Consider the following 22,623-nt stretch of genomic DNA (forward strand, 5'->3'; position numbering starts at 1 on the left):
TAAGTGAAACCTGTGATCTGATTGCACGAACAAACAAATCATGCAAGCGTGACGTCCGTTTAAGTAATTCTTTGGGCGAAGACATGTCCGGCGACGGATGAGGCCGGGTGGACGATCAACAACGTGGAAGTGGGTACGTACCAGGTGGGAGCGCACGTTACCCTGATTCCTGTAGCGGTCCTTTCATTGTAGTAGTAGAATCCCTTGATAGTAATATCGGAAACTTGCACCCGATTGCTTTAGGTAAAAGAATGCACCCTAATCGTTACATATTGCAAATCCACCAAGCAGGTCCAAAACGGCTGAAAATGCACTTTAGTACGGCGACAGCTGCCAATCAATTTCTGGACTCTGATACACCAGGCAAGATGAACCTGCGAGCGAGCATCCCCATGGGTCTAACGAGGAAACAGGGTATCATATATGGTGTGCCTTTGGATGTTAGTATGGATGAGGTCCTCGACGGATATGAAAGCGCTACCCACAAACTCCTGCATGCGGAACGTCAGACCAAGCATATCCAACGCGATGGGCAGGATCTTCGGGTACCCATCAAGCTCCTCAGTCTCACCTTTGAAGGGCAAACTCTGTCTCCATATATTAGTATTTATAAAGAAATTTACAAAGTGACCCCTAAAGTCCAGAGCGTCACCATGTGTTATCAGTGCCACCGATTTGGTCACACTGCCAAAAACTGTCGTTCCACGACTCCTCGGTGTGCTACCTGCCTTCATGTACATGGACAGGCCTGCCCGACAGTTGATACACCACAATGTGTTAACTGCCGGGGACCACACTCGGCTCTCAATAAAAAGCTCTGCCCCATGTGGGAACGTGAACGTGAAATCAAACGGCTAATGGCTTATCATAATCTTTCGTATGCAGATGCGACAAAAAAGTTACCACCCGGACCATGTGTACCGGAACAACAGGTCCATTATCCTATAATAGGGTTCCCTGTTCTGCAACCCCATCTCCAACATACAGTTTCCACCTACAACAGTACACCTGTAGAGGTTCCCGCACCACAGCCGACGTTTGCTCACGTGACCCAAAGCACCATGCGACGTAAGACTGTGCCAACACGGCCCGATGGCTATACCACTTGTTACAAGGCGATCCCACCCGTCATTCCGCTGGACTCCCACACAAATGGCGACATTCGCCAATATTACGCGCAGTTCCGTCCTGAAGTGCCAGACGTCACTATCGGACCAGTACACAATCCACACGCAGGTGAACACAACCTTGAACAACCGCCACCTACCCCTACAGGCACCGAGCACACTGTTCCTAATGATAAAGTACAGAATATCGTCTATATGATTGAGGGCTTGGTCAGCACTGCAAAGACCGATCATACGTTCGCCGTCAACAAGGATACCTTGATGGAGGTTCTCCTCCGCATTTTGAACCTATAATTTAATCTTCTTGTACCATCTCACTTCCTTTCAACCTTAAGATACTACAATGGAACGCTAGGTCATTGACCGCTAATCGATATCCCATGGAACACTATCTACACCTACACAACGTTGATATTATATTGCTATGTGAAACCAGACTTACGGACAAATACACAGTCAGGATACCCGGATATCAACTGTACAGATCTCACAAACCTGACTGGGGTACTGCTATTTTCGTGAATAAATATTTTAGTGTAGCGGAAATATCGATTAAATATCCACCCCGTGCTGACAACATTGATGCTGTCGCTATTCAGATCCATCACCGACACTTCGTATGGGCCATAGTGTCACTCTATGTCCACCCCAACTCCTCCATTGATGCTGATACATGGGACCTTTTCTTCCGCCAATTTCCCACCCCTGTAGTGATAGGTGGGGATTTTAATAGCCACCATTCCTCTTGGGGTAATGCTTATTGTGATGCAGCAGGCCGGACATTGCTTGAATTTCTTCATACCTCGAGCTATATGGTCATGAACGACAAACGCCACACTCGGTTAGGTTGCTACCAACAACAATCTACTGCTACAGAACTAACTCTCATTTCTACAGATCTCACGGGGCAACTTACCTGGACTGTCTTAGAGGACAATTGGGGGAGTGATCATTTTCCCATATTGTTGACTACGCAGGTCGGCCAACCTTTGCCTCCTCAACAGTCTCCAGCAACAGCCAAGTTTCGTACCCATCAAGCTGACTGGAGTAAATTCCGCGGCCTTCTGGCAGATATCGCCCCTTTTGCGGACATAGGCCCAGGAACGGTAAATGCATGTTACGACTATTTCTACACGTGAATCTTTCATGCCGCTCATCAAGCCATCCCTCTCACATGCCAGACCGCTTGTCGTAAACGTAAACCCACTTGGTGGGATGATAAATGTCAGACTACAAATACTGCACGCCTTATGGCCCTTAAAACTTATAAACACTGCTCCACTCTCAGTAACTACATCGCATTACAGAAAGCACAGGCAGTGGCGAAACGGACATGGAAGGGGGTGAAAAAGGAAAAGTGGCACGCCTTCTGCACATCATTTTCGCGGTATACTCCCCTGCCGCAATTATGGAGGAAGTTTAAACAATTTCGGTCTAGCAAAGATTTCTCTTATGTGACTCCTATCCCTGATGTCACAGTACCGGCCTTTATGCGGCATATTGCCCCGGATTATGTTCCCAATGTAGATATACATTTCACTCCGCCTACGCCGCCCCTGAATAGGCATATAGATCATACTGCCTTAATTATGCCTTTTACGCAGCAGGAACTACAAACTTGTATACGTCATACTCCTAACACGGCGCCGGGACTTGACAAAATCCCATATGTGATGATACGGAACCTCCCTAAGAACTGTACTTCATACTTATTACAACTATATAATCACATTTTCGTTCATGGTGTAACTCCGTTAGCCTGGCGGGAATTCATCGTAATTCCTATTAAGAAGCAGAATAAACCGCTGTTAGCCCCTACTTCTTACCGGCCCATTGCACTCCGCTCATGTCTTGCAAAGGTTTTTGAAAAACTATTGAAAAATCGGTTACAGTGGTGGTTGGAAAAGAATAAGCTCATCCGACCTGAGCAGTTTGGTTTTCGGCCAGGTATCGGTTCACACGAGGCCATACTATCCTTATTGTCATAAATTCATGCTGCCTTCAAGCTAAAGAAAATATGTACCGCGCTCTTTGTCGACCTGGTATCCGCTTTCGATAATGTTAACTTGACTGTATTGTATGAGAAGCTGTGCCATATTGGAATTCCCACTCAAATTATTAAATGTGTACACGTTTTTTTTTCTGTCCGACAATATTACCCAATCACGTCACAGACACCATCGTCTGCACGCATCGTCTATAATGGCCTTTCACAAGGCAGTACATTGAGCCCACTCCTGTTCCTTTTGTATACCCAACACTTAGTTTATCACATTGGCCGTACATCCTATAACATTACTTATGCAGATGATATCGTGATATGGGCCTATAATACAACATATCAGGGAGCTCAGGACACGCTGTGTGACACACTCCACAGGCTTCAGGCATGGACTGATAGCAATGGATTAGAAATATCCCCGACGAAAAGTAAGGTCGTGTTTTTTACGAGGAAATATAAACCACACAATTTTCCACCCTTCCAACTGCTGGGTCAACCCTTACCGATTGTGACAGAAATTAAATACCTAGGTGTGGTGTTTGATCATCGTTTGACGGGTAAAGCCCACATTAAATATCTAACGCATAAATGTCGGAAGCGCATTGATCTGTTAAAAGCTCTAACACACCGCACGTGGGGTGCGGAGGTCAAATTATTAAAACTATTTTATATTACCACTATTTGGTCGGTGCTCGATTATGGCTGTTGTGTTCTTTACAACCTCTCTCCCACCAGGAGTGCTGAACTGGAGAAGATACAGAACGTTAGTATGCGGATCATTTTAGGTGCCTTCCCTTCGACGCCTATCCCATGTATGCAATTCGAACTGGGACTTTTGCCACTAACCCTCCATAGAAAGTGCTTCCTGGGGAAACTTTGGATACGCTCAAGGGCATCTCATGTTGCCGGTTATATGCGGGCGGTGGACAAACTGGATTTGGATATTCCGGACGCTCTTAAACGAGCAAAGTCCCATATCGTTTCTACGCCCTGTTTAAACAAATATACTTTAACATATGATATCACGTTTCAACCGCTGCGAACACAGGTCATAGGTAGTAAGGAACAACCGTCATATCTGACCGCTCAGGAGTTCTACGAAAGCGTGAATCATGTGCATTTGCATCGAACTATATATACAGATGCTTCCAAAACAGACACAGGGGTAGGAGCTGCCTATTACGATAGTCACAATAAAACTACTGGCTTATATAAACTGCCCCCTATAACTACCATTTACTATGCTGAGGCGTATGCGGTATATAAGGCGTTGCAATATGTGCTCCGAGAAAAAATTCACCAATCTATTATTGTGTCAGATTCATATAGTTTAATTCAGTCTCTCAATTCCACCCCCCTTCCTAGAGAACCTGTGGTCTGGCTTATTAAGGAACTTACACTCACCTTGTGTAGACTTAACATCAGTGTACAATTTTTCTGGATACCTAGTCATATCGGGATTCACGGGAATGAAATGGTAGACCGCCTGGCCAATTTGGCTCGATGCTGTGGTAGTACGGTTCCGGCGGTATCATATAATGTCCTTCTCCCTTACCTTGACCGGCTCATTATGAAGGAGTGGGATGCCGTATGGAGACGCTATGCCAGGGATAACGCAACAGTTTACGCGTCCTTATATCGACATAGACCGGTCAGCACGGATATCGTCTTTGATAATCAGCCGCGTCACCTCGCTGTCTTATCATTTCGACTCCGATCCAATCATACTGCTGCCCCTGCCCATTTGCATAAACTCGGTATTCAAGACAATTCTGACTGCACATGTGGTGCTGTCCTGGCGGATGTTAATCATTTACTATTTGAATGTCGTTGTGTCCGTTCGCGGGATAACCTCTATGCTCAACTTAAGAGTCTTAATTTGCCTTTGCCCATGGCGTACCCTTCCTTGTTGTTTACGTCTACTTGTGAGGTCTGTATCGTGCTGTCCCATTTCCTATTCGAGAATGGCATCCACATATGAGTTAATGGTAACGCCCTTGGGTCCCCTGTCCTTGGTGACCGGTGTATTATATTAACATTTGACCTTATTCCATGGCCTTCTTTCCATTGGTCGATGGGCCTCGACCGAGAAAATAGTTAGCAATGAATAGTTCCTGCTAGGTTTTCCTACCATGCCCCTCCGCCTACGTGCGCTCCGCCTGGTATATATTTCCGTTGGATCACGCCGGTGTTGATCCCTAGAAGAGGCGGGTTTTTGCAGCGAGATATTGAAGACATCTGGTTGTGAGGGACCATAAGCCGTTTTGACCATGTGCGAGTATAGTTCTGGTTGTGGGCGAAAGCCGTTAACCAACAAAACAAAAAAAAAATTTCCACAAGGCCTGTCGTTAAACAAAGCTATAGAATTGTGAATGAAATGAGAAAATGTTTAATATTTTGTGTATTAATATCGGCAAAACGATACGTATTAACGAGAATTTACCGTCCAGGGCTTTGAAAAACGTACGTTATATATTTATTATGCCTATTAATTTGCATGGCGTTTCAAGAGACTGGCGGCTTTATACGTTATACTGGATTGTACGTTAACAAGAGAGACGTACTAGAGAGAATTTGCTGTATACATAATCGGGAAATTACCCGCCGCAAATATATTTTGGCAGTATATACATATTGATCAAAATAGTGGGCCAAACGTTTCTGGCAAAAATCTTCGACTTTTCCACTCGAAGTTTATTTTTGTCGAAGCCAAAGTCGAAGGAAAAAAATATCTTCGATTCGACTTCGATTACTCGAAGCTTCGCACACCCCTATCTTTCAGTCTATGTTTATCTCACGCCTATGTTTATGATGGCGTAAATAAAAAGAACTTGCGACATAAGGGCATTATTTTGTGCGAAAATGCGTGAATTTCGTGCAAAAATTCGTGAATTTCGCGGCTATGTCGAAATCAAAGGAAAGTCGCAAAATTCGTTTAAAGTATCAAATTTTCGCGTTATTTCGTGAATTTCGCGCTTCACCATTTTTCGGGGTCTCTACCTATCTATTCTCAAGTTATAACTCGTGGTCAAGTTGATGCTTGTTATTTTGATTTAGCAAAAGCTTTTGATAATGTAAATCACCTAATTCTTCTATATAAATGTGCTGAATTCGGCTTATATAATAAATATATGTCCTGGCTGACTAGTTATTTTAACAACAGAAAATGTTTTGTATCAATACAAAAAGCACACACTGATCTACATCTGGTTAGTTCTGGTGTACCACAGGGTGGTACACTTTCACCTCTACATTTTAATATTTATATTGGCGACTTAACTGTTGGTATAAATCATTCGATTGGCACTCTTTTTGCAGACGATCTAAAAATATACAAGAAAATTTCATCCATCCATGATTGTTATCTACTCCAGTCGGACATCAATTCAGTTATTGAATGGTGCTACTTTAACTTTGTTAATCTTAACAAAGATAAAACCACCATAATAACCTTTACTAGAAAATTATTTCCCATCAATTATGAATATAAAATAGATAACTTACCTATCTTTAAGACCCCTCTTGTGAAAGATCTTGGCATACTACTTGATTCTAAACTCTTTTTGCATCTACATATAGATTCCCTTGTATCTCACTGAAGAAAAGCTCTTGGACTTACTATCCCCCTACACAGATTTGATTTGATCAAAACTTGAATATGGATCAATAATCTGGAATAGTATTACTAGTACTGATTGTGTAAAACTTAATTCAATTCAAACCAAAGTATCTAAATATATAGCCCAAAAAACAACCAAGTTAATAGATCTTAACTCTCTTTTAGGTTCCCTTTCTGATTTTTATGTACCCGTTACACGCACTGTGTCTGCATTACACGATACATTGGTTACATTACATGTTACACAGGTTATCTGACGAGCTATCAGCCATGATGCTACTGTTGACTGACGAACCATAGACAACACAACACTCTCAGCCTTACCAACCGAGCTGACAGTACATAACAGTCCTTCCCTCCAAGTGATTTTTTACCCTAAGCACTTGTACATATTGTTATACACAATGGAGAACGTAGTCACTCGTGTGGATCGCTCCCTCACCCTCGTTGGCCAGTTACTCAGCTCCTGGGGCGGTCCCTGGGTCTCCTGCAGTGAGAACTCCAAGGTTCCAGCAAGCTCCTCAGATGTTTGCTGCCCTGGACGAACATGATCGACTGCAGCTGCCGAACCGCAGTCACTAGGAAACCCCAAAAATGGTAGCTCGGAGTCCCCCAACACTAGGGAACCGGCCACTCGCTGGAGGGGCATCTCGCCACTCATCCTCGTACCAGATGATCCTGGTTGTGTCGCTGTACTGCTTGGAGGCCTCTGTGGTTGCTGCTGAAGCTCTGGTCTCCTACGATGGACAGCTTGCTGGAGCGATTCTTCCTGCTCTCGGGGCCGCGTCCCAGATGCTCCTCCCACCGGTAACCTCGAGCTCCCCTGGAGTCGTGTAGCGATATTGCGTCGCACCATCTGATCAACATGTCTCCGTGCCATGTGACCTCCAGCCTGAACTTGGTATGTAACTGTACCCTCCTTACGTGCCACCACTCCAGGGACCCACTTGGGTCCAGCTCCATAGTTGCGTATTAACACTGGGTCCTTTTCACTAAACTGTCTCATTTTACCATCACACCCGTCCTCCACTAACCCTTTTCCCGCACCCGACAGCGACCGCGGGTGCAGCTTGTCGAAAACCGTCTGCAGCTTCCGACCCATCAAGAGTTCGGCAGGCGTCTTCTGCGTGACCGTACTGGGAGTTGTGCGCAACGAAAAGAGCAGTCTGTGTAATCTCGTATTCCAGTCGCCTGCTTTCAACCTCTTCAACTTGTCCTTGACAGTTTGCACCGTTCGCTCGGCTTGTCCATTACTGGCTGGGTGGTATGGGGGCGTATACTTGTAGATGACTCCATTCTTCTCTAGAAAGGTCTTCATTTCACTTGAAGCAAAGGCAGTCCCATTATCAGACACCACAACGTCCGGAATACCATGGTTACTAAACATACTCCTCAGCTCCTGCACCACTACAGCAGATGACATTGACGGCACCAACCGTACCTCTGGCCATTTCGATAAGGCATCAATGACAACCAGAAATATTTTCCCTTGGAAGGGCCCCGCAAAATCAACATGCAGACGGGACCATGGTCTCTGGGGCGTGCTCCATGGCACCTGGGTCTTTGCTGGTGCCCTGCGTTCAGCCTGACATATCTGGCAATGGCTTACAATCTCCTCAATGTCTTCGTCCAGTTTTGGCCACCAGATGTAGCTTCGAGCTATGGCCTTTGAGCGCACCATTCCATCATGTGATGCATGTAACATTCCTAGGAGGCTACTTCGCAGCTGCTGCGGAACTACCACCCGAGTTCCCCACAGCACACAATCACGGTAGACTGACAGTTCTAACCGGCGGTTCCAATAGGGTCGAATCTCCTCACTTGGTAGTTCTTGTGGCCATCCATGCAACACAAAATGCTTCACCCTCTTCAACACTGGATCCTCGCTCACGCATCGTGCCATGGACTGGGCGTCCAAGGGGGCGTCCGGCATTGCTTCAAACATCAGGATATCTGCCACTGCCGGAACTTCCCTAGGTGATGTCGGCTGTGGCAACCTGCTCAAGGAGTCTGCATGTCCAATCCGAACCCCTGGCTTATGCATGATGGTGTAGTCATACATGCCCAGCAACAGACTCCACCGTAACATGCGAGGTGACAGTATGTCCGGGGTTGGGCGCTTGGGATCCAAAAGTCGTAATAGTGGCTTGTGGTCCGTCACCACTGTAAATGATCGGCCTGCCAAATATTGATGAAATTTAGTCACCCCAAATATCACTGCGAGGGCTTCCTTGTCGATCTGCGCATAGTTCCGCTCACATTTTTGCAGTGTCCGCGACCCAAACGCCACCGGTCTCTCTTCACCATCGTCCATGACGTGTGCCAACACTGCACCCACACCATACTCTGAGGCGTCGCATGTTAGCACCAGAGGTCTTGTGGTGTCATAATGGACCAGCACACAGTCTGTTTGTAGCAATTCCTTGGCCTTGGTAAATGCAGCTGCATGCTGTGTCTCCCATTTCCAGGCAGCGTTTCCATCAAGCAGTCGGTGTAGAGGCTCCAACACACTAGCTTTATCTTTCAAGAACCGCTCATAGAAATTGAGCAAGCCCAAAAAAGACTGCAGGTCCTTCTTGTTTTGGGGCACTGGTACCCTACGGATTGCTTCCACTTTGTCGTGTGTGGGATGTATCCCTTCCGCATCTATCCTATAACCTAGAAAATTCACCACTGCGGATGCAAAAACACACTTGGACTTCTTCAACCGTAACCCAGCCTTGTCTATCCTTGCCACTACCTCCGCTACACGTGTCCAGTGCTCTTCTTCATTTGGGCCCGCTATTAACACATCGTCCAGTAGCACTACCACTCCTTCTATACCTGCTAAGAGTGTTTCCATGAGCCTCTGGAACACGGCAGGGCCACTACTCACTCCAAACTGTAATCGGCGGACCTTGAAAAGTCCCTTGATGGTATTGACAGTCAACAAATCTGCCGTTCCCTCGTCGACTCCAACCTGCATGTAGGCATCCTCCAAGTCCAGCTTCGTGAAATATTTCCCCCCTGCCAGCGATGCCAGAGCTTCGTTGATGGTCGGCAACGGATAACACTCTGTCTTACATGCTGGATTGATTGTGCCCTTGTAGTCAGCACATATGCGAATGGACCCATCCGATTTCATAATAGGCACGACAGGTGTCGCCCACGATGAATACGGCACTGCCTCGTAAGCTCCTCGCATCACCAGCTTGTCGATTGCATCCCCTACCTTGTCCCTTATTGCAAACGGTACTGGTCTGCATTTCCTAAATACTGGTGTGGCTCCCTCTTTAAGCACGAGGGATACCGGTGGACCTTTGTACTGTCCTAAACAACTGCTGTCAAATACCTTTGGATACTTGGCTACCAGTTCCTCCACCCATTGACTCTTCTGCACAACACTAGGTTCCTTGCAACTCTCTACCATGAAAACGCCCTCCACAGAAATCCCAAGGGGCTCCAACCAGTTCCTCCCCATCAAACTCGGCCCTTTCCCAGCCGCCACTAACACCGGAAGCAGTACTGCCTCACGTCCCCTTGTTTTTACCAAGACTGTTTTAACTCCCTTAACTCGCAACTGTTCCTGGGACCACGTACGCAATGCGATGTTACACATGTCCAATGGTGGCTGTTCGGGCCACAGGGCCTTGTATGTTTCCTCACTAATAACAGAAAAGCTTGCACCTGTATCTATTTCCATGCAGTGTTTGTTGCCATCCAACCCAACATCCATGACAAAGGGTGCCTTACTTTTCAACGCACGCAGGTTATTCAAACTGTACATTGCTTCATTTTGTTCTCCCTCTTGCTCCCTTACTGTATCTGACAACATGTGAGTAAGTCCAGAGTTAGACTTATTCCCCACATTTCCCTGTCGGGCCCCACCAACAGGCCTACCTTGTTTTTGTTTTGTAATACAGGCTTTCTCTATGTGGCCCTGTTTGGAACAAAACCGGCACACAGTTGTCACATGCCGACACTCTTCCGCAACATGATTCCCTGTACATCGCCAACACTGTTGTTTCCGTTTGTTCTCCTGGGGGCCCATCATTTGTTTACGTATTCCCGTGTCCATGTTTGCCTGAATACCAGCCGGACGTCTGCCGGTATGGCTTCTGCCTGCCACCGCATGCACCGGATGTTCGTCAACACGCGTTGTACTTATCTCGTCACCTTTTCCACGTAAGTCCAATATGTTCTTCCCTGTTGCCTCAGCCGCCATAGCAATATCCACTGCATCTTTGAAGCTCAGTGGATCCTTAGACAGCAACGCGTGCTGAACCGATCTATCCCGCACACCACACACCAGTCTGTCTCTCAACATCCTCTCCAAATTGGGGAAGTTACAATGCGTGCTCAATCGCCGGAGTTCCGCCAGATAGACTGCTATCGTTTCATCCGCTAGCTGGTCACGTTTCAAAAATTTGTATGTCTCAACAATCTCGCTGGGTTTCGGTTCGAAATGTGCGGACAGCTTGCTGAATACCTCGGCGATGGGTATCTCATCGGTAGCCTGTGGAGCTAACAATGATGAAATTAAGTTGTAGAGTTCCGCCCCGCAGACAGTGAAAAATACAGCGCGTTTTGCTTCGTCGTTTTCAATTTTATTCGCTATAAAATAAAACTGCACCCTTTCGCGGTAACTCTTCCACGTGTCCCGACCCGGCACAAACTCTCCCATAACCCCAATCGCCGCCATCATCGCCCGCACACCACTTCACGCGCACGAACCGATCCGGAATTCCTCGTCGCCACTTTTATGTACCCGTTACACGCACTGTGTCTGCATTACACGATACATTGGTTACATTACATGTTACACAGGTTATCTGACGAGCTATCAGCCATGATGCTACTGTTGACTGACGAACCATAGACAACACCACACTCTCAGCCTTACCAACCGAGCTGACAGTACATAACACTGATAGAAGAAATAGTATTCTGGATGCAATGTTTGTTCATAACGGTTATAACTATAAACTGTTTTGTCCCCACATTTATGAAACTACTGGGATAAAAATTCCTTCTTTTAACAGTTGCAAACCGCCATTTTTAAGTACCTTATATAAGACTAATGATATACAGTAAAATCTTGTTATAACAAAGTCTTATAAAGCAAGCGATTTTGTTCTTTATACTGAAATTTCTTTAAACTGAAATATCCCAACGTAAAATTTTTTCCCATACTACAGAATGCAATGGCAATACAAAATGGAACTATGTATATACCTACCCTATAATCATCAATTATTTGAGCTGCATTATGCTACAGGGTTAGTGGTTTATTTTGAGAAAAACATTAAATAATTTCAATCTCTGTAAAAGAATATTCTTTTGCGGTTGGAACTCAGCGATGATTGTTCATACATCTTCACAATCTTCCCCCGTTCTTTCAGTATTGTAGAGAGTGTAGAGCGTGCCAAACCAAATTGCTTGGCCACGTGTGATTTTTTTGTGCCTTTGTTTACTTCCTTCAAGATTTCCATTTTTTCTTCTAAAGAATACTGTTTCCGTTTTTTTATTGTCCATGATGATAAAAATTAAACTGAAACTTGGTTAGAAAAATAATAAATGCATAAATAAATACAGCACGTCACTGAAAATCACTGATGGCAACAAAATGTAAACAATCAATAATGGAAATGGAAACCAAACAGACCAAAGACTGAACGATATGTGCAGAAGATGGAAACCATTGAGTCGCTGATATTTCCAGTTTTAGCGGCATCTAGTTTTCCAGTTTTCCAGCTTTGTGTAAGTTTTTCATAAATGTTGCCGCTACAGAAAAGCTGTTGGCCATATCTCGCCACAAATAAAATAAGTGAAGTGTGCACGTCTAAACATACAGTTCCTACTACTAGTAGTGTATTTTTAAAGTCTATGGCCGTGAGTAAAAGCAGTTGGCCATATCTTGGGTAGAAAAAAAAAAAGAAAACAAATGCACATCAAACTTTGCAATGCCATTTTCAATGTAAATAGACAACAAAATAAAGCCTTTGAATGCTTGAATCATTGAAATTATGTCAAGAGAACGACAGTAAATAAATATTTTGACGCATAGACTAAATATTCTGTAAATGCGCATGATATTGACGAAGAAAACCGGTAAAATGCTTTCGTTGTACTGAAAATCTATTTCGTAAATTTGAGATATTATAACCTTGTATGTGTAGAGTCATTGGAGGGTAATTTCAAATCATTCGTTAAAGTTAAATTTTCGTTAATGTGAAGTTCGTTATATCGGTATTTTACAGTAGTTTACAGATTAATTACCAAATTACAATAAATATGAGGAATTCCTAAGGACAACAAATAATAGAATATTCATTTAAACAGTTTTTTCTTCTGCTCATTCTTAGATTCTCAAGTGTTAAATAAATAAATTACATAAATAATTAACTTTAAATAAAAATTATGTATTAATAAAGATAATACATTTTTCATCCGCATCCGGGGAATTGAACTTCTTGATTTTGTCTTGTCTAAATTTGTTTATTTCATCTCTTCCTTACTCTTCCTGTAGAGAATGATTGTATCATTAATTACAGCGAAACCCCTTATTTACGTTACCATTATTTACGTTTTCCCGTTATTTGCACTATATTCTTCAGGTCACGTTTGGTTCCCATTTAGTCCAATACAATACTTTCACGCGAATTACGTCTCAAAAATCGAATCCATTCCGCTATTTACGTCACGTAACAACCATAGTAGGCCTAAAAACATTGTGAAAAACGTAACTTTTATAGTCCTTTATTTTACACTTTCCCGCTTTTCACTTTTTTACTTTGTCCCCATGAAAAGTGCAAATAAGGGGTTTTGCTGTAATTGTTTATTGTGTCTGTGTCTGTTGTTTATTTTGTCCTTTGCATTTTGTTTTTAATTGTATCTTTTTACATGTTATGCTCTTTTATTGTGATATGGTTTTTTCATTGTTTTTGTTTCTTTTTTATATCCCATGCACACCCTAGTAGCCTCTTTATGAGGTGTTGGTGTGCATGTCACAACTGTAATAAAAATAAATAACAAATGCACAAGAGGTATTTCATACGGAAACCTAAAATAATAACAATGACAATAAAATGTAAAAAAAAAAATTATGTGGTTGTCAGAATGAGACTTAGACACTGGACTCCCATTCCAGAGGACCCGGGTTAAAATCCCAACTCGGCCTTCCTGCCTCTTTTTTCCATGATTTCCTGAATCACAACCGTGGTTCCCACTACAATAGAGCCATAGCCCAACTCCTTCCCCAACATAAAACCAAATTGGTCTAAAAAAATTCATAAACAAAATAAAATTTTCTTTGAAGAACTATCAGATGCACTCACCTGCAGCCTGGTCTGGGAGTAGTCCCTCTGGGGGGCAGGGGCGGGGGCGGGGGCGGAGGCGGGGGCAGGGGCGGGGGCAGGGCTGGGGCCGGGGGCAGAGGCGCTCGGCTCGGTCGCCCCTGCGCCCCCGAACCTGGCCCGGCGCGCCAGCTTGTCCTGCTCTATCTGGTCCTTGACTCGCTGCCTCGCCAGCTTGTCCTCCAGCTTGTCCCTCTGCCGCTGCTCCATGATCTTCCTCATCTCCGTCTCCTCCATCCTGCAGCACACGTGGACTCCTCATCATAGGCCTCATTAACATTTACTACAGCCGTGCAGTTACTTCTCACGAAAACCCTGGGTGAGAAGTGGCCAGGTAACACGGTATCTCTCTCTGTCTCTCCACCAGTCCTCATTATCATTATTTACACTCACTAACACAGTGTCAATAAATTTATGCTCTTTAATATCATTATCGTTAGTTTACAAAGGTTAGAAACGAATAGCACCTCCAACAATGTTATGCTTTTATAAGTATTGATAATTTATGAGGTTTATTAAACATTATACAGTCAAACCTCTCTGAAACGACCCCTCACGGTTCCCAGGAATAGGGTCTTAATAGAGGGGGGGGCGTAATAGATGTTTTCCGAAATTTTCAGTTCATTTCACCCCCCCCCCCCCCCCCGCCCCTTCCCAAACCGCTACTCGCTAACCAGCCGTACAATGGCAGGATGCTGTCACTCACAATGCTAGATGGCTTTGCTTTAAACCCACTTCTTCCTTCATGACAAGTCCGTCGCCCTACAGGCCACCTCTAAAGAAAATATGTGTTAGTTTAGATGTACGTTTTCTGCTTGCCGTAGTTAAATACACTAGAACACCGATGTCACGAACCCCGGATTTAACGAAGCAGTGATTTTACAAATACATTCTCGGGAACCGTCAAAAAATTAGACATTTTGACAAAAAAAAAAAAACGAAATGAAAATCATTAAAATCTGTTAATTTTAACACACAGCGTATTTTTGTGACGGCTTTAATACTTCCAATAATGTTCATGTAGGAATAACAGAAAAATAATGGGACATTTCCTTTAAAAATATGGCAGCTGTACGTTCTGCAACGCGAGTGGGCGCACACGAAGCTCGCCCGGCTGGCTGGCGGCAGCGGCTTCATGACGCATAAGCTCACCCCTCCCTTCCCTCTGTAACATTCTTCAAGGCTAGCTCATCCCTCCCAGACACACAAACCATCTAGTGTCCTCCCTTATAACACCCCAACTTCGCTCCCCTTTGAAAAACCTTCAGTGAGAAAATGCTCTTTTCACCCTTCCTTCTCCCGTAAAATTGGGCTATTATGAATGGGGTACTAAAGCAGTGAGGGAGGGGTCAAAATATGTCACTTTTCACACCAAGTTCGAGTTCAGTCATCTCTGGCAAGGAATTTACAAGCTTTCAAACTTAAATATAAATGTATTTTAATAGCAAGGGTCCTATGAAAAAGAATATACCGAATAAAATCAAGCTGCTGTCATTAAACAAAGCATAAAACGGCCCAATGCGTGGTCGCTTCGTTATTGCTCGCGCGAGAGGTGAGACGTGGAATGTTAGAAGAAAGATAAATGCGAGGGAGACAGACGGCAGCCAGTGTGTTGCGTGGGCAATAAGTGGCGTAGCCTTTTTTTAGCCTTTTTTTTCTATCAACCCACGGGAAAAGATAATTGCGTGAGCTGTCAAAATAAACATCGCTGCAGCAGTTAAAACAAGTCGAGGCGGGCGTGCATCCACTTGGTCTCTGTGTATTGTCAACCGATAGTAATTAAAATCAAGAGAAATCCAGCAGGTAGCTTTGCCTTAACTGCGTACCACACTAGACACTCGCAAGAAGCTAAACGTAAACACGTTGCCACAAAAACCTTTATCTGCACCTGCCGGCAAAGGGACGTGGAATGGGGGTTAAGCGCTGACAGCGGTCGACAAGAAGTGGTATCTATTTTTAGATATGCGCTGCCTACGGCAGTACAGCACTCGGCAAGAGAAACGCAGTAACAGGCTACTCACCACAAGAAACTTATTTTCTGTCCGATTTTCTTCAGATTTTCGGCAATTTTTCACGGTTCCTCGAAATCGGGTTGTAATAGAGGTGGTCGCAATAAATGGGGACGCAACAAAAAGGTTTTACTGTACATATAAATTTAAGGTATTTTTTGTGAGGTATAAGAATCGTTATTTTTGATATCACTGCACAACAGATGCCAATAGTTTCCTGTAAACAAAATCCAATCATGAAAACATATCAATTTATGATGTGGTTTTATTTACAAAACTATAATCTAATTTGTAGATACATGCATTTACCACAAATTGGTGTTATTTTGGGCTGAAAGTGGTGTTATTATTTCCCAGGTATTATGCATCACATTTTTTTTAACAAAACATTTACATTTTTTCTTATAAAAATACGATACTAGTAGATAGAGTTAATTTGCACAGCAATACTGCTTATTGCTAGTACCAACAGTTCAAAGCATAAGCTGCTCAGAAAAATAATATTTACTCATACCATAATCATGGTTGCTACAGAAATAGAATCTTAGAATTCCCTGACTTTTCCCTGTTTTCCAGAAATTTAAGAGAAAAATTCCCTGACTTTCTTTTGAAGTACATACCATAAATATTAACGTGCATATGATTAAATGTAGTATAAAAATTTCAACATGAGGTAAAATAAGGTTGTTTTTTTGTGTTACTTTGACGGCAGAATTGCGAATGTGTTTTTTTCCTTCAACATGGCTGGTGAGAGCTCTTCGGCCCACATTGCTGAGTTGAATACTTTAGTAGCACAAAGTGCAGTACGCAGAATTTATGTTTTTAGCAGAGGGTTTGATATGCTGAAACTGTGACTCCTTGAGCACATTCTCCTTAAAAGTAGTTTTCTTCGACATCTCTAAGCTAAAAAAAAAGTACATATTAATATTTTCAGGTTAGGTTAAAACATTATTGTTTATGAATTCTTAAAAAAATATAACTACACAAATACAAAAACGTTTACAAATTCACACCTAGCAATATAACGGGCCTACTTAGAGAATTACAATAGCAGCATTACAACATGCAATACTCTTACAATCTTACAATGTTAACTAACGATTCTGGGGGAAAACATGTTCAGTTATGCATATTTTTTTATACATAATGTAAGTGTCACGCAACAGAACTCACGGATTATAACGGTTGAAAAAAAAAAGTAATTTAAAAAAATAGGTAGAAAAAATGCAAAAACATAACCGCACACAAAAGCCACGTGTTTTCGTATCAGCTTGGTAGTTTTCAAAATGAGAATTGGTATTGCTTCTTTATCAAAATGCACTTTATTTTCTTATGATCGCATCAAAAACTAACTTCACCTGAAACAACGCCTTTAAATTCACGTAATAAGCTTTGTACTCATCTTATTCCACGTGAAAATAGCCTTCAAAAGATAAACGACGCCATGCCCGTTCTGTAGTTCTTGCATTGAACGGAACAAAACACAAAGTCTCAAGGGCAAATTAAAAAGGATCAAAACACGAACAAATGAAGGCCGGGTTCACTAGTTAACTAACGAGTGCCTGGATTGGCCAGAAGTTATGATGGGTGGTTGAAACAGCCTATTGCAACGGACAATCGTAGACCAAGTAAAAATAAAGTTGCAGTTGCCGTGTGCCTTAAGCAGCAGCCTTTTAGCGGAGTCGTTCTGTAGCGGTACGAGCGCATCAAAACAAAGCTTTGTTTGAATTATACGCAACTTTAAAATTTCCAGAATTCGTAGAATTTTCCCTGACATTTCCCGGTTTTCCCGGTTTTCTAGTCCTGTAGCAACCACGATAATTCAATAAAAATGTAACAACTTTACATTATGCTCAAAAATGCCAAAGTTGATATTTTGGAGATTTGATTTGGTATAAGATGAATATAACCGTAAGAAGTAATCAAATACGAAAGCTACGGACAAAATTTTATGGTGAATTGCGATAAAACCAAAATAACAACGAAAATCATGTCACTACACTGCATAACACCAAATAGCACAAAAATGCAAGTTATATCATGGAACGGAGCAGCATTCAACCAAAACTAATTCAAATCATAATAAAAGTAATAGTTTAATGTTTTAAATACAAGGAATGTCATTATTTCCAGACAAAAGATTGTACCAAAGTTCCTAGAACAGAAAAATTTATTTAATTTGCTTTCTTCTGCAACTCCTATTGAATCACTTTAAAACCACAAATGCTCGCCAATTAATTTTTTTAGTTCTAAATTTATCTGTTTAAGACCATTTATTAAAAATTATTTTATAGTAAAAAATTCAACATATAAATATTACCACTATTTTGTGGAGTAATTATGTAGCAACCCACTTGGGGCCCAGTTTAACTAACAATTTATTATTTTGTCTGATCATATTCAGTACTATGGTTAGGTTTCCTGGCATGATTAAAATAGTATTATGGTAAGGTTTCCCTGCATGTTTCAAATAATAGCTCGTTTTTCCTTTTAAAAGTATTTATGTGTTTGCCAATTCTTTATGATCATAATTTGTATTGTTTCATACTTTTTAAGGTATTCTGATGATTTGCTTACTTAATAGTGAATAAGCCTCTAGATGTTATTTTTACTTATTTGTTTATTTGTATAATTAAATTTTTATGTTTTTTCATGTATTTTTTAAGTAATGCTGGTTTTTTCTTTATTCTTAAATGCATGTTAATGTAATTTCTTCTGTATTTTTTTTTGCCATAGTTCTTTGAATGAGCAGGCACAATAGTTTACTAAGTGAATAATAAATATAGAGAGACAGAGAGTTAGGTAACCATGAGAAAGAACTCTGGAATTAATCAGGATGCTGTTGCCATGTGCCATGATTGGCTGATATTTTTCACTGTATTTTTGTGATTTTTCCATGTAATTTTTTCCAGAAAAGCCTTGTTGTGAAGCTATATTTATGTGAGTGCTGTGCTGTGAATGGGTGAAGAAGCCACGCACCTGCCATACCTGGTGGTATGCAGGCTTGTAGCCTCATCAGTCAGTGTCTGTGCTAGGTACCAAGAGGTCATGTATTGGGCGGTGGCTCAAAAATAACACATTAATGGTTTAAAGTAGTGGTGCACCGATGCGGATACCGATTAATCATAATCGGCGATTATGGGTACTTTCCGATTAATCGTAATCAGCGATTGATTATCTTAACGATTACTTTGCTGATTATCTACGCGTTTCATTTAATCATAAGTATTAACTAAAAAGGATATTATGAAACTATTTTTTGCGATTCAGATAAATTATTTGGAATCAAGTAAAACGTTTTTAATAATACGATACATACCGCATTTGTGCAAAGTGTTATCTGTACTCAGCCTGGTGTAATTATGTTTTTACCGTGTAATATTTTGTTAGACATTTTAGGATGAAATACGGTAATATTGATATATATTTATTACAATATTCGTCTAACACCATCAGATCTTGATTACAGACACTCGAACCACAGATATAAGAAGTAACCAGATAGAGTTCATGGCTGCGAATGTATAACCAAACAAACTTTGACGTGGAATGTACCAATATGGCGGCCGTATTTACATTCGAACAATAAAAAATACATTTTTCCTATATGTTTGTTTACGTTGCATCTTTTGTTCTCTCTCTTGTGTAGTGGCCTTGTACATTACCTACAGCCAGAGAAGTAAAATAGATCGCAAGCAATCGAAATACCACAAGCAGTCGCAGTGGATTCTATGACAATCAATCTTTTCGAGTCGTAGTAGCGGTTCAAAATCGCGGTCCCGATACCTTCTATGGTTTATCACTGCCTTTACCAACTCGTTTTGGGCGTCTTTGGTAACATTATCCGTTGTTATTTGTGTGTGAAGTGAAAAGTGAAAAATTATTTATAATTTAATATATTCAGTAAACATAAATAAAATCACATGTGCTAGAATTGGATTTGTGTCGTTTTTATATTATAGTTAGATGGCGAGTAGGGAGAAAAAAAAGTTAAGTGTGGAAACATTTTTCTGTAAACTTAGGTGAACAAATTAAAGCAACATGTTTACATTGTAAAACAGTAATTTCTCGTGGTGGTGGTAGTGGACTGACCAATCAGCAATGATACCTATGGAACCACATCGAGCGAATGCATCCTAATAAGTTAGTGGAGATGTGTGCCAATGTAACCACAGATGATTGTGATACAGATGGGGTTCCAAGAAAAGTAATTGAATTGGCTCAAACAAAAATAACAGACATCATGGAAAAGAAAATACTGTATGATGTGAATGACAAGAGCATTAGAACTGACACAGTTAATAGCTGAAATGATTTGTGAAGATACACAGCCTTGTGCGATAGTCGATAATAATGGTTTCAGAAGCTTCATGGCCAAGACAGTTCCTAGGTATAACATCCCTTCCAGAAAACACTTCACAAGTACTGTAATTCCAAAGATGTACCTAATCTTGTTATTAAATTCACATGGGAGTAAAAATTTTTGTGTGCAATATTACACTTAAAAAAATTTGTTCATTATAAACAGTAACTGAATCGGTATCTGCCGATTATTGCTCTCATAATCTGTAATCAAATCGGTAATCGGTAAAGTCATATCGGTGCACCACTAGTTTAAAGAAAGAATTTTTAGTTGTTGTCCGGCATTACCACATATAATATTTTTTTTCCATAGTTTTGGAGGTTTTACCGTGTTATCTCGCATAATCATCGCAGATTTTATTCTAAAATCAAGTTTGAAAAGTAGGGGTGCGACCATTGTGCGGAAAAATTTTTTTTGTTAGGTAAAGTTATTCTTAAAAACAAAACCCGTTCATGGAAAGTACGTTTATTTAAAAAAAAGCGGAGTATACAAGAGCACACCAAACAATCTATATTAATAATTCCTTAAACAAAATCCTTTCTTCAACATTAAAAACTCTAACGCGAACGGCAAGCCACTAGAATCTGACGTGAACTAAAGTGTCGTAGTACACACTTGCCACGAAAGATTTCGGGCTATCAAATGTAGTTAACTCGGCACCTGACAGGGAGCGCGCGTTGCATACAATCGGTGAGATATCGATATTCGACTACGTGCGCGCGCTCTATACGGGAAGCAACATAACCAAACATGAATGATGCGCTGGCTACATATTTATAAGCGGTACGCCGCGGTAACACAGACAATCAGATAAAGGAAATACAGTTTAAAAACGTCTTTAAAAGAAAATTTACACGTCAGACAACTTTGTATTTCCGTTTATTAAATAAATAAGTGGTAATGACCGAAATTAAATTTTAGATTACACCTACACCGATGCGACACAGACGATCAGATAAAGGAAATAACTTTTAAAAACGTCTTTATAAGAAAATTTACACGCCAAACAACGTCGTATTTTTCCGTTAATTTATTAAGTAAGTGGTAATGACCGAATAAATATTATATTTCTACTTTAAAATACATCGTTTTATACGGAAAAGATACCTACACAAAGCATTCGGTATCTACTAGCGGGACCAAAAACATCATGCAACGTTTACGCGAGAAGTTTTTTTATCCCAATTTTGACAGCCTAAAATATGGTTGTGACGATTACGCGCATGCGACGATTCTGCGATAAAACACTGTATTTAGAATTTTGTGACCACAGTCATAGGTATAACCAACAACAATAAATGAACACTCCAGACCAAATGTTTGAGCTAATCTGGGTCTGGAGCGCAACAATTATTTAAAACAGCATTTATAAAAATAAAAACAATACAACAGAAATGTTTAAAAAAAATCTAAATAAAATAAAACCACAAAATTTGTCTCTAAAAATAGTGCAGGTCACTTTTAATGATGTATTCCAATTACAACACTTCAGTAATTTAATATCAACTAATTATAAATGTAATAAAAATACAATACAAATAAACGTAAACAAAACTAATGTACACAAATCAAAAACAAAAATTCCATAAAACCACAGGTACCACAGAAGCACTTCTCACCCAAACTGTTGCTGGTTATAAGCAAAACTCCGCGTAAAGAACTCAATATCTCGACCGAAATAACCTTCATGTCTGAGTGCTGGCTTTCACGTATGGAAGCAGACAATCTTTGGTTAGTGCTGTGTTTTTCAACCACAGATAATGTGGATATATCAAACTCAAACAAAAGTTAAGAAAATCATTTATACTAGGGATGGGTCGGTTCTGTAATTTTTTCGGTTCCGGTTCTATTTCGGTTCTTGGAATTCGGTTCAGTTCTTCTCCGGTTCCGGTTCCTGTCTCATCGGTAGTATTTTTTACAATGTTCGCATAAAGCAAACTTCTCATCTGCATCAAGAACAAAATGTTCCCACACAGACGACATTACTGCAACGAAACAAACTCCTCATGCACAAAGCTGAAAATATTACTTCCTTTATTAATTTAAGTGCCAATAACACAAATTATTTATCGCCTAAACCACGACTGTAGCCAAAACAAAATGTTGAAGTTCTGGCTGTGGACCAACCTCCCGGTATTATTGGTCGCATGTGTTGAAATATTACGGTCA

General features: G+C 41.3%; 1 protein-coding gene across 2 annotated transcripts in view; it reads right to left on the reverse strand.

The window, feature by feature from the left end:
* The window catches only part of LOC134531540 (UBX domain-containing protein 1), a 130,567-nt gene that overhangs the window by 50,847 nt on the left and 57,097 nt on the right, over window positions 1-22,623 (reverse strand). For both annotated transcript variants that reach the window (XM_063367211.1, XM_063367210.1), the window contains exon 5: window positions 14,065-14,320. In XM_063367211.1, coding sequence (XP_063223281.1) covers window positions 14,065-14,320 — 256 coding nt within the window. The remainder of the gene's footprint in view (window positions 1-14,064; window positions 14,321-22,623) is intronic.

The sequence above is a fragment of the Bacillus rossius genome, chromosome 5 (assembly GCF_032445375.1).
Source record: "Bacillus rossius redtenbacheri isolate Brsri chromosome 5, Brsri_v3, whole genome shotgun sequence".
NCBI lineage: Eukaryota > Metazoa > Arthropoda > Insecta > Phasmatodea > Bacillidae > Bacillus > Bacillus rossius.